This window comes from Uranotaenia lowii, chromosome 1 (assembly GCF_029784155.1).
Source record: "Uranotaenia lowii strain MFRU-FL chromosome 1, ASM2978415v1, whole genome shotgun sequence".
Taxonomy (NCBI): Eukaryota; Metazoa; Arthropoda; class Insecta; order Diptera; family Culicidae; genus Uranotaenia; species Uranotaenia lowii.
The window spans coordinates 215,930,366-215,943,743 of record NC_073691.1 but is presented as its reverse complement, the minus strand read 5'-3'; the positions used below and the strand labels follow the sequence as shown (position 1 = coordinate 215,943,743).

General features: G+C 35.6%; 1 protein-coding gene across 7 annotated transcripts in view; it reads left to right on the top strand.

Annotated features, from left to right (window-relative positions):
• The window catches only part of LOC129747875 (tolloid-like protein 2), a 61,882-nt gene that overhangs the window by 34,619 nt on the left and 13,885 nt on the right, over positions 1-13,378 (top strand). For all 7 annotated transcript variants that reach the window (XR_008737600.1, XM_055742266.1, XM_055742272.1 and 4 more), the window contains 3 exons: positions 7,248-7,465; positions 7,537-7,663; positions 7,741-7,836. Coding sequence is in view for 6 of the 7 variants with exons in the window: in XM_055742266.1 (XP_055598241.1) it covers positions 7,248-7,465; positions 7,537-7,663; positions 7,741-7,836 (441 nt within the window). In the remaining variant the exon portion in view is untranslated. The remainder of the gene's footprint in view (positions 1-7,247; positions 7,466-7,536; positions 7,664-7,740; positions 7,837-13,378) is intronic.

Sequence of the window (13,378 nt, the reverse complement as noted above, 5' to 3'; positions counted from 1 at the left end):
ACGTCATGAAAAATATGACGTCATATTTTTGGCCATCTTGATTAGTGATTACTGGATGTTGCTTGGAAGCCAAATGGATACGTTTTTTGGAGTGATCATTTTTATGATATTTTATTTACTGAGAAAAAGAAAATTTTAAACTATTTTGTTTTTTTTCTCGTTCTTTTGTAGTTTGTGGAGAAAAAAATTTTAAACTTTTTGAAGTTTAAAATCATTTAAATTGAACAGCTCAATTTCGCAAAAACGTCAAGAACAAAGGGTTAAAAAATCCACACTATTTAATACACACAAATACACAAGTCGTTTTTATAGTTTTTGTCATTTTAGCCTTAATAAACTAAACTTAATATATTTCTTTTATTACTTCACATAATACGTGTGTCACATGGTCTTTAAATTTTCTAAAAAAAATAACATGGAAGCTTTAAAAAACAGTTAGTCACTTCAAGTAAATCAAGAAAATGTCTAACTGTCTCGTAGGATTTTATAAAGTTTTTAGCGTAAGCTTTTGAAATGCTAAATCAACTCTCATTTATGCAGATTCCATACATTGAAGAAATTTATGTAGGTACCCACTGTGCTTTTGTCGTAAACTCACAACTCACAACAATCCAAACTATGTGAACCATTTAGGTATTATGGTATGGTCATCGTAGAATTACGAATGTATTTGTCAATTCTGTTCTATATAGGCCGTAATTTTTGTTTTTCGTCCTCTTCTGACCGTCTCATGAATATTTTCGCCATTTTGTTTCCTGCATGCCGTTTCGTCATTTTGTCATGTCATGTCGAAACAAAATTCTGTCCATTAATCAAGCTGCATCAAATTCCCTCGCTGCTTTCACTTTACACAAGAGAATAGAGGAAAATGGAAGAAACAAAAAAAAACCTTGCAAAACAACCAGAATAGCCATCGTGTTGCACAAACTAGAAGGTTTTAAAAAGCCAGAGAATGCAAAGCGCGGGTTTCATTCGTTCTGTAGGCATTCTCCCGTGTGGTCACTGCAGAAAGAAACGCCCGTGGGACTATATTATCAGTCAAAAAATTCAAGAGACTAGGAAAGAAAAGGGACTCCTACCAGCTTCAACTTTATTTAAAGTAAAAACAAAGCGTCCATCAGCCATCCGAGAGTTCCTTCGACGCACACTCTCTGAGCCGAAGGCTCGCATTTAACAAAAATCGCCTGTGACCATTTAGGAGAGAGCCCAACAAACGAAAGGAGTTCGCGCGCCGTAGTGGCTGGCTTTTTATTACTTTCCAACTTGTGGAACATGATTTTCTGCTCGTTTGCAGAGGTTTTTGGTTGCAGTCACCAAGGTTTTTTTTTTGTTTTTCCCGTATGTACCCCTATATTTCTATATTTACACGGACTATTGAGAGTCAACTGACAGTTATCAGCTTTTTGGAATTGAATATGAAAGTAGTTTGAAAAGAATTATGATTCCAAAAATCTTATTAACTGTCAGTAGACCCTCAGTCCATGTTATGATAGAAGGATTGGGGAAAAAGAGGGAAACAAAAAAAACCTTTGCGACTGCAACCAAAAACCCATGCAAGCGAGCAAAAAACCCATCGTGTTCCACAAGTTGGAAAGTTATAAAAAGTCAGCCACTGCGGCGCGCGAACTCCATTCGGTTGTTGGGCACTCTCCTGTATGGTCACAGTAAGCGGCGATTTTTGTTGATTCCGAGCATGCAAGCACTTTCGGATGGTTGACGCAGGCTTTGTTTTCACTATAAATTCAGCTGCAGCTGGTTAGAGTGGTCCCTTTTTTTGCAAAATCTCTTGATTTTTAGGCTGAGATAAAGTATCTAGTCTCATGAACAGATAGCGTAGCACACTACCGCGACCACACGGAAGGGGACGGAAAAACAGCTTGAGCATCCAAAAGATACGCCGGAGTCACGGGAGGTTTTCCTGGGCCACCCTCCGCAGAAACCCGGATGTTTTGCCGGAGCCGCATTGCCGAGACATGAAAATTAAAAATAAAAATGTTTCCAAAAGCAACTCTGGCTTTCGATAAGTTGCTGGCTGACCCCATAGATGTAGAAAATTTTGAACTTGGGCTTTGTTGATGTGGTTTTGTGGGCTTTTGACCTTTTCTTTCCTACAGCAGGCTTTATTAGACGCTTCGGATGCTTGGCCTTGACCGGGGAAGTGGTGTCCAGACCCGGGACAGCCACGAACAGCTCTTCTTAAAAGTTTGAACACGACTGAAGCTAGGCCACAGCTCGGCAGTTGTATTAATAACTTTCCGAGTACCAATCCGTATTTGCGCTTTATTGGTATTGGTGTACCAACACACAGCCAATACAAAATGTTATTCGGAAAGGATGTCCTTGAGTTGGAAAGTTTTCGTGACGCGTAGTTCGTTCGCGAATTTCAATTTGCACCCCTATAGTGTTGCCGTAAGACGTAATTCTACGTCAAAAGCACTCTATGTACGTATACGAAACAAATTTTTGTACTGAATTTTGAATGGCAACATCTAACAACCGCCTTGCATCCATTTCCTGAGATCTAAGAAAAATCCCCCACCTGCCTTCCTCCCAATTGAAACTCGTCTCAGTCTGTCTGTCTAGGAAGAAACCAAACTACCAAACCAAAGCACCAGTTCACCAGTTTAGGGTTCGGGTTGAAAAGTGCCACTACTAGTGCTGGAAGCACAGATTGAAATACGTTCCGGGAAAAATCCTGTGTCGAGTCGACGAGAGTTGAGTTGTTTGGACCTGGAATGTCAACCATGTCAACCAACGACCGGAGAGATGAATCTGTGTCCTAGGTAGGACGTCTGCCTCCAACCAACAAACGACGTCTTCCCTCCTCTCAAAGCTCAATGTCACACAGCCGGAGAAGTGGGTGAAGGTTGTTCGCCGTGCCAGTTAGACGTTCATCGTCAGGAAGTGGCCAGGATTTTCCGGAAAGGCGGTAGAGAGGCCGCCCGGACGACGGACCGGAAAAAGGGTTAAGAATAAGAAAATAAACGTGTCACTGGCATTTCGGTTTTCTTCTCATTTGCTTGTTCTTGCCGAACCATGAGTTGTTGTTGTCTCGATTAAGCTGACTAGAGGGTTGGCCGGCAAAAGGAGAGAGTAGGTTGGTAAAGGACAATCTTTTAGGGTTTGTTGTTCCGGTGTGGTTTTTACAGACTCGAAACACTTCCGCCGCCCCCTTTCTTCTGTTTTGCTTGAGGAGCTCAGAGCGATCTCTGTTGGAGCTTTCCAGAAAACAAGAAAAACAACTTTATTAAACACTGGTTACACATCTTGATGTGTCACACCGACTGACGCTTGGCTGGTGCCAAAGTGCAATAATGAAATCTGACAAGGGTTGGGTTTTTCGGGACCTTTCTTCTCTGCTCTGTTCTGCTTCTCGTGCCGGAAAATGTCATTTGCCGGAGATGGAAAAGAGAAAATGGGAAGAATCTTTCGTTGCTCTGTTTCAATTATTCCATGACGATATGACCTGATCTGGTGATTCTGAAACGTAGAACAAAACATGTTTGTTGTAGTTCACATTGCTATCAGTTCAATTACTTGCGGCCATCTGGACCAATATCGAATTGAACCTGAAGATTTTGTTATTTTATGTTATGTTATTTTGTTCGTGTAGAAGAGCAGATTTTACAGATTTTGATAAAGCATAACACTTCTGTCATTCTGTGTTTGACAAAAATTGTTAGCAAGCAAAATTGACGACGATCTCTGTTTGTTGGTGGCTCCAGAGAGTGAATGTTCGGGATTGGAGTATATTATAAAAAATCAATATCAATAAATATGAGTCCATAATAATTTATAAAACTTTCTCATCCATTTCGAAACCAGACCTGGTTCAGGAAACTAAAGTTTGAAGTACTGAAGATAAATATACGTTAATAACAGTTTCCAGTATCTAATTCACTCAAATCTTTCAATTTTTCAGTCTCATTTTCGGGGTCATTTATGAATTTCTTCAATATTGTCACTTAAAGCAATTGTGCAAATTTTGTCAATTTTCTCAAAATTACTAACTTTTTCAGTTTTAATAATTTGATAAAGTTTGTCAATTTTTTCATTTTTGTTATTTTTGTCGTTATTGTCATTTTAATCAATTTGATCATTTTCATCAATTCTGTCATTTTTGTGATTTTGGTTATTTTTGTCATTTTTGTCATCTTTGTCAATTTTGTCATTTTGTCATTTTTGTCAATTTTTTCATTTTAATCATTTTCGTCATTTTTGTCATTTTGGTCATTTTTTTCATTTTTGTCATTTTGGTTAAATTTGTCAATTTTGTCATTTTGTCATTTTTGTCATTTATGCCGATTTTGTCATTTTTGTCATTTTTGTCATTTTAGTCAATTTTGTAATTTTTGTCATTTTTGTCATTTTTGTCATTTTTGTCATTTTTGTCATTTTTGTCATTTTTGTCATTTTTGTCATTTTTGTCATTTTTGTTGTTTTTGTCATTTTTGTCATTTTTGTCATTTTTGTCATTTTTGTCATTTTTGTCATTTTTGTCATTTTTGTCATTTTTGTCATTTTTGTCATTTTTGTCATTTTTGTCATTTTTGTCATTTTTGTCATTTTTGTCATTTTTGTCATTTTTGTCATTTTTGTCATTTTAGTCATTTTTGCATTTTTGTCATTTTTGTCATTTTTGTCATTTTTGTCATTTTTGTCATTTTTGTCATTTTTGTCATTTTTGTCATTTTTGTCATTTTTGTCATTTTTGTCATTTTTGTCATTTTTGTCATTTTTGTCATTTTTGTCATTTTTGTCATTTTTGTCATTTTTGTCATTTTTGTCATTTTCGTTATTTTTGTCATTTTTGTCATTTTTGTTGTTTTTGTTGTTTTTGTTGTTTTTGTTGTTTTTGTTGTTTTTGTTGTTTTTGTTGTTTTTGTTGTTTTTTGTCATTTTTGTCATTTTTGTCATTTTTGTCATTTTTGTCATTTTTGTCATTTTTGTCATTTTTGTCATTTTTGTCATTTTTGTCATTTTTGTCATTTTTGTCATTTTTGTCATTTTTGTCATTTTTGTCATTTTTGTCATTTTTGTCATTTTTGTCATTTTTGTCATTTTTGTCATTTTTGTCATTTTTGTCATTTTTGTCATTTTTGTCATTTTTGTCATTTTTGTCATTTTTGTCATTTTTTGTCATTTTTTGTCATTTTTGTCATTTTTGTCATTTCTGTCATTTTGTCATTTTTGCCATTTTTATCATTAAAGTCATTTGTGTCATTTTTGTAATTTTTGTAGTTTTTGTCACTTTTTGTCATTTTTGTCATTTTGGTCATTTTTGTCATTTTTGTCATTTTTGTCATTTTTGTCATTTTTGTCATTTTGGTCATTTTTGTCATTTTGGTCATTTTGGTCATTTTTGTCATTTTTGTCATTTTTGTCACTTTTGTCATTAATGTCATTTTAATCATTTTTGTCATAATTGTCATTTTTGTCATTTTTATAATTTTTGTAATTTTTGTCGTTTTCGTCATTTTTGTCATTTTTGTCATTTGTGACATTTGTGTCATTTTTGTCATTTTTGTCATTTAGATCATTTTTGTCTTTTTGTCATTTGTGTCATTTTTGTCATTTTTGTCATTTAGATCATTTTTGTCTTTTTGTCATTTGTGCTATTTTTGTCATTTGTGTCATTTGTGTCATTTTTTGTCATTTTTGTCATTTTTGTCATTTATGTCATTTTTTGTCATTTTTGTCATTTTTTGTCATTTTTTGTCATTTTTGTCATTTTTGTCATTTTTTGTCATTTTTTGTCATTTTTGTCATTTTTGTCATTTTTGTCATTTTTGTCATTTTTGTAATTTTTGTCATTTTTGTTTTTTTTTTTTGTCATTTTTGTCAATCGTGTCGATTTTGTCATTTTGCCATTTTTGTCACTTTTGTCATTTTTGTCATTTTTGTCATTTTTATAATTTTTGTCATTATTGTAATTTTTTGTCATTTTTGTCATTTTTATTATTTTTCTCAATTTTATTATTTTTGTCATTTTTGTCATATTTGTCATTTTGTTTCATTTTGGTCATTATGTGATTTTTGTAATTTTTGTCATTTTTGTCATTTTTGTCATTTTTGTTTTTTTTTTTGTCATTTTTGTCATTTTTGTCATTCGTGTCATTTTTGTCATTTTTGTCATTCGTGTCATTTTGTCATTTTTCATTTCTGTCGATTTTGTCACTTTGCCATTTTTATCACTTTTGTCATTTTTGTCATTTTTATCATTTTTTTCATTATTGTCATTTTTTGTCATTTTTGTCATTTTTATTATTTTTGTCATTTTTGTCATTTTTGTCATTTTTGTCATTTCTGTTATTTTTGTCATTTTTGTCATTCGTGTCATTTTTGTCATTTTTGTCATTTTTATCATTTTTGTCATTAGTGCCATTTTTGTCATTTTTGTTATTTTTGTCATTTTTGTCATCTTTGTCATTTTTGTCATTTTTGTCATCTTTGTCATTTTGTTTCATTTTGGTCATTTTTGTGATTTTTGGGATTTTTGTCATTTTGGTCATTTTTGTAATTTTGGTCATTTTTGTCATTTTTGCATTTTTCATTTTTGTCATTTTTAATATGCTTGTTTCCGAAAACTTCTCGAATGCTCTTAATTCTAAAAAATTCATTGAAAAAGGCCCAGATTATGTAAAATTCACTTCATTTGGAAAATCAAGCAAAAAAACAAAATGTGTTGTAAACTTTTTTTAATTAGGACCTCCAAAACCAATAAGCCTAAAATACAATTTAAAATCTGTCGATGAGTTTTGACGAATTTTTTTTTCAAATTTATTTTCTCGATTATTGATGAGTAATTTCTGGGTTTTGAAAAAAAATGTCCGGATATTGCTCGGATTTTTGGTCGTCAATTTCAAACTATTTTGTTCTTTTTTTTCTTTTATAGATAGAAGAAAAAATCTATTTTTAAAGATAAAAATCATTTTAATTATACAGCTCAATTTCACGAAAACGTCGAGAACGAAGCCATAACTAACGATCTCCCAAATCAACCGATAACTATACCAATCTGTAAGAAAGGCAAAATTCAATCTAAAAGTAAAAATTTACTCATCTAAACGTAACTTAAAAATTCTGCAAAAAATCATGGATGAGTTTTGAACTATAAGGAAGCTTCTAGGAACCCAGCGTTTGAGAAATTCAAAAATGACCCCAAATCGACTCAGTCTAATGCTGCATTTGAACCAAAGTCCAACATACTGATAAACATTTTTCCTTCCCCCCTTCTCTTCCTGCAGCTGTCCGTTCGACTACGTCCGGGTGTTTGACGGTCCGGACAACACGTCGGCCGTCGTCGGCACCTACTGCGGCCAGCAGCGGAATCTGGTGCTGTACTCGAGCGAGCAGTATCTCTTCGTGCACTTTTCGACACTGCAACGAACCGCCAACACGCAAAACCGTGGTTTTAAGGGAATTTTTGAATTTAGTGAAAGTTTCGTTAAGTTAGATTTTATTCGTAAGTTGCTGAGCTTTATTGATCATCTTGATAGACTTGTTAAACCTTTTTTCTTTTTCCCAATCAAACAGGAGAAAATGACGGGATGCATATACGAGGCTCCGAATGTGATCAGAAAATATTATCGAAGAAAGAATCAACCGGTTTTGTATACTCGCCTAATTATCCTTTCCCGTATATACCAAAAGTAGTTTGTAGGTAAGTTGACATACTTGACTAAATAATGAGTGTAGAAAATATAATATTGACGATCGGTTTCGATAACTTTCTTTCAGATATTTTGTTTACGGTATGCAAGATGCTCAAAACCTCGAACGAGTTAAGTTGGAATTTTCTATATTCGAAATTCCGAAGGGAGAGCACAAAGGAGAGTAAGTACAATTTATTAACATTCTAGATTACCATAAACGACCTTCTCAAGATTAAGCCACCAAATAAGAGTAAATCTCCGTTAGTTTTTCTCGAATTAACTGCCGATTTGCTAATTCCGGTTAATTATAACGAGAAACCTCCGTTTAGGAGCTCATAGAAATAATCGAAAAATCACAATCCACTGAATGAGTGGTTTGCAGAACAAAAAAAAACGATAAATTAAGATTAGGACCTTTCTCCCCGGAATTAACCACAATACTAACAAGCACACCTTTTCCTGTGAAACTAGTGAGACCCCCATTCCCCCAAAAAGGGGAGGCTTGAGACGAGATGACAGCTTAATCAACTAGAAACAGATAGATTAGATGGAATCGTGGTGGCTCGAGTTATTTACCTTACCCGGAACCATTCTCAGGTGGAAGGTGGGCTTTCTCTTTCCGAATCTAGCTCCATTAGTGAGTTCCACAGTTGAATCAACAAACGGAAGGAATGACCAACAACAACCAAATGGATCAAGCATTTCGATAATGCGGGTTCAGGAATGGTTTTCCTAGACGTTTGGCCTAAGAGAGTAAATCACGACTGCTGACTCATGCTCTTAACAGAGCGTTTCGAAAGCTGTGGAATTAGTAGTTTTTTTTTCTGAAACAAAGTTAAAGTTAGTTCACTTGGTTAAAATGTTGAAATAAGCTTCAATTTTAATTTCAATTGGAACATGGAATGAAAATTTGAAAAATAATCCTGATTAAGTATGAAGTAATCACTATTACAAACCAAACGCGAAATTTCTTTCTTTTTTTTGGCAATTTTGACACATTTGACAATTTTGACAGTTCTGTCAATTTTAACAACTTAGACAATTTTAGAAGTTAAAAGTTTCAAATTTTTTTACGAATTTGAACAATTCTGAAAATTTTAAAAATTTTGATAATTTTGACAGTTTTGACCATTTCGACAATTTTGACAATTTTCACAATTTTGACAGTTTTTGAAATCTTAACAATTTTGACAGCTCTGTCAATTTCAAAAAATTTGAAAATATTGACAATTTAAAAAAATTTGACCATAACAATTTTAAAAATTTTGAAAATTTATTCTATTTCGATAATTTTGATAATTTTGACAAAATCGACAACTTGAAATTTCGACAGTTTTGTCAATTTTGACAATTTTGTCAATTTCGACAATTTTGACAAACTTGTCCAATTTGAAAATTTTACGAATTCGAAAAATTTGACAGTTTTTTCTATTTTGACAATTTCGACTATTGACAAATTTGACCAATTTGACAATTTTGACTAATTTGGCAATTTCTTTTTTATTAGGGACCTTTTTTGACAATTTTAACAATGTTGATAATTTTGACAATTTTGACGATTTTGACAGTGTTCACAATGACGTCAATTTTATCTATTTTGTCAATTTTGATAATTTTGACATTTTTGTCAATTTGAACAATTTTGGCAGTTTTGACAATATTGACAAAAAAAAATCTTGATGTGATGATCAAGTTTGATGTTTAAACTAAACGCAAAATTTCTTTCAGATGAAATCGGTCAAAACACGTGAATTTAACAAATGTGAACTATTTGATCTACAATAACAAATGATTGCATTATGACAGTTTTGATAATTTTTTTTTACCAGTACCGTTACTTTTAATTTTGTAATTTAATATTTTTTGATATTCTTGCAATTTTTGTCAATTTTTGTAAATATTTGTTATTTTTTGTAAATTTTCAACACTATCATCATTTTAGCAGGTTGGATATTTCATTTTTATAATTTTTCTAATTTTCTCATAATTTTTAAATTTGTCTCATCTTTTTTCATTCTTGTCATTTCTATTTCCTTTTTGTCAAATTTGTCATTTTTGTTTTTTTTTGTCATTTTTATCATTTTATACATTCTGGTCATTCTTGTCTTGGTCCAGTGTGACATGTGCAGCTTTTGGAATCTCTATCGGTGCGCAGGTGTCCTTGATGTGGTAAAGAACGTGTCCTGGAACTGCAAGAAATGCAATAATATGCTGCACATTCCAAAAATAAGGAAACCGGCCAGGAAAGTTGTTTCCAAACGAACAGGAAGTGCTAGAGCTATGCTGGATCGGACACCGGAAGATCGCGAGAAGGTCGAGTATCCCTTCAAGAATCCCTGAATCTACTGGAACAGGAAACGGCTGCGATCGAACAGCAACTGGAGAAGAAATAAGTGATGCATGATAGACGTTTGGCGCATGAACGTTCTATCAACGAAAAAAGAAGAGCGCTGCACTAGAGACAAAAAGCGCAAAAGCTTCGGCAAGAAAAGAAGCAGTTAAAGTTGGAACTAGCGAATCTCCTGATCTACTAAAAACAAATGCGGGATCAGTTCCAGGAACTGAAAGCGGGTTTAAGTGGGAATTTGAAACGAAAAGCGATGCTGAATCGCGAAAACCGAATGTTGGTTCGGACAAGACCCAGAACTGGGTGGAGAAGCAGAATGATCCCCATGGAGCCTACTTCAAGAAAGCTGCAGCCGAATCGAAGTTGCTCATGGCCGGATCCGAGGCGTACAACGAACGGCATGGTGTAACAGTTCCGGAACCGAAGAATTATGCTCGCTCAGCTCAATAGCACAATAAGGAACAGTTTGAAGTTTGATTGAAAAGCGAACAGCGTTTGAAAGACACCGGGTATGGCTGGCTTTCCTTGGCGAAGGAGCTTCAACAACACTCGTTGAGAGCTCATTAGCTGATTCGTTGGCGTCAAGGGTATTCCGAAACTTCTTGTCATCTAGTGGACAGGAAATTTCAAGCGAAACGAAGAGAATGCACAAAAAATCGACTTGCTGATATCCTCGGTAGATTCTCGAAGAAAGTATAGTGTCATCTGCCCATACCGCGGGAAAACTGAAGCTGCCGTTGCAGAAGACGAGTTAGGGAAACATCGTTGAAAAGTATCGACACTTAAGCAGAGGTTTTTTTTGTCGAGCACTAAGATGAAGGTTCCCAGAGTTCTCATCGGTCTTGACAATCTTAGCTCCCGATTTGAGATCGGAACAACAACATCACTACTTTAACCACCGCCTGGTTCGAAGTTTAAATGATCGGGAGCTTCACGATCTGATGACGACGCAGTACGCTCAGGAAGATTTGCCTTCACAACATGGGCAGCATATCCAGTCGGAGGAAATTCGACATCCCGATATCCGCGACGGCTTCGAAACAGGAACCCCTTTTTTCCTGATAGCTATCCGATGGCGTTGAATAGGCTGAGGAGTCTTGAGCGACGGTTCAATCGAGTGCCAGATCTGCGACAGATTGTAAACCAACAAATCGAATACTACCTGACCAAAGGTTACTGCCACTGAACTGTTGAATACTAACTTTTCTTCCGTGTGGTATCTTCCGCTAAATGTAGTACTGAATCCGAAGAAACCACATAAGGTACGCTTGGTGTGGGATAAAGCGGCCAAATTCCAAGGAGTTTCTCTCAGTACATACCTGCTCAAAGGCTTCGATCTACTGGCATCACTTCCGGCGGTCATCGGCATGTTTCGAGAGCGACGAGTTGCCGTGGGAGGTGACATCAAAGAGAGGTACCATCAGCTTATTATCAAAGATGCAGACAAGCAGGCGCAAAGATTTCTTTCCGGTTCCCGCAAGATGATAATCTTTCCGTTTTCGTCATGGATTCGGCGTTTCCAATTCTCTATGCTCGACGCAATACATCAAAAACCTCAAAGCCCAGCTGTTCTTTATTCGGTATCCAGCAACAGCAGCCTCAGCAAGCTCACCGTCATTATGTCGACGTCTACTATGACAGCTTCGAAACTGAACAGGAAGCTATCAAGCAGGCAAAAGAGGTGGATTTGAGACATCTTCGAAGCCTGGGTGTAAACGGTGGCTCCAGAGAGTTCATCCATTTGAATCAAGATGAAGGACCGCATTATGAACGGGTTCTCGGCATCATGTGGGATACACAAAGCACTGAAACTACTGAAGCTGCACCATCGAAGGGACGATAAGTCCTTATCACGGTCATGTCTTTATTTGAATTGATTAGACTGTTGGCTCTTTCTACGGTGCTTGGGAAGATGCTCACGCAGGAGATGGAGCGAAAGCATTTCGAGGAGCGGCAACAACTGCTGCAGCGGCGGTGTCGGCTTTAATCCAGAATTGGGGGCATTTCAGCCGGGTTTCAGAAGTTGCTGTGGTGGACTTGAGGTGATGCTTGGATACGGGCTCAAGAAACAGCGTTCTTGTCAAGTTTTGGTGGCTCACATGGTGCTGTGGGCGGTGGAGTTGGATTCAGTTCCTAAGCGACAACTGTTGGAGGCAGTTTTGGGTTTTCAATATTAAACCAGAGTCAGATCGCGGCGCGGCATGTGCTTAACAAGGAGCTACCCACTTTTATTGGAAATGCCGAAGAGTGGCCTCTTTTGATCACAAGCTTTGAGAGCTCCAGCAGGGTATGTGGGTTCAGCGACAAGGAAAACGTGTTGCGGTTTCAGCGGTGCCTAAAGATAGAGCTTTGGAAGCAGTACGTTGACGTTTTAAGCATCCGGAAAATGTTGAAGAACTTATCCAAGAGACCTGAAGCTATCGTCTTCTCTTTTATCAAAAAGATACGGGAATTGCAGCCACCAAAGAAGGAAAAGCTGCAGGCAGATACTCATTAGACTGGCCCAAATTTGTATGGGATGATTTATAAAACATTTTTTTCAACGCAGCACCCTCTAGATTGCTGCATTTAGGTGAAAAAAATGACGTTCTGAAAGTTTCAGGTCATTTGGCAGAAGCACGAGCTGGCGCAAAGGACTTGAAATTTGTATGGACATTTTCGGCAAAAGGTATGGAAAATCGACATACTTTCACTCTTTGTGTTCTAAAATATGTTCCCAGTATTCTAGAAAGCTCAGAATTTCAGGAATTGTAGTTTAAACAATGACAAACAAGTTTGTAGAAGATTTTGACGTGATGCGAGTTGACTGTAATGTGTTATTTGCAATTAAATGTGTGATTTTTTTTCGCATTTCTTCGATATATCGTAAACGGTGTATAGGTGGACTCATAGTAATAACTTGATCGCATTGTCACACAATGAGAATAACAGATAGGAAGTTTGTGTTCTCGGCAATGTTATAGCTTATTTCATAACAAATATCTTTGCAAAAAGTTGACAGAAAGGTTCGAAAAGCTATGAGCTGCTGCATTGTTTTTAATAAAAAAAGAGTTTTGGTTTAAATGATCTTTCTTCAAAATTTTTGGCATTTATATTACATTGGTAATCAATAGAATTGTTTATTCAAATCAAGCAAGTATATTAAACTTAGATCCTGAAAGTTTTCAACAATGAAGATTTTGTTTGATTCTGGTAAGTTTTGCGATAATGACTAATTATTTGCAAAATAATTTATTTTTCGGCTTCGCCGTGGGTGAGAAGTTGTTATAGTGGGAAATAAGCTTGACCCCTCTTTCTGCAGTATCATTTACTACCTTTAAACTGCTTATACGTTGTTGCCCTTTGTTGAATTCTTTGATAGTCTTCCAATGCTCAG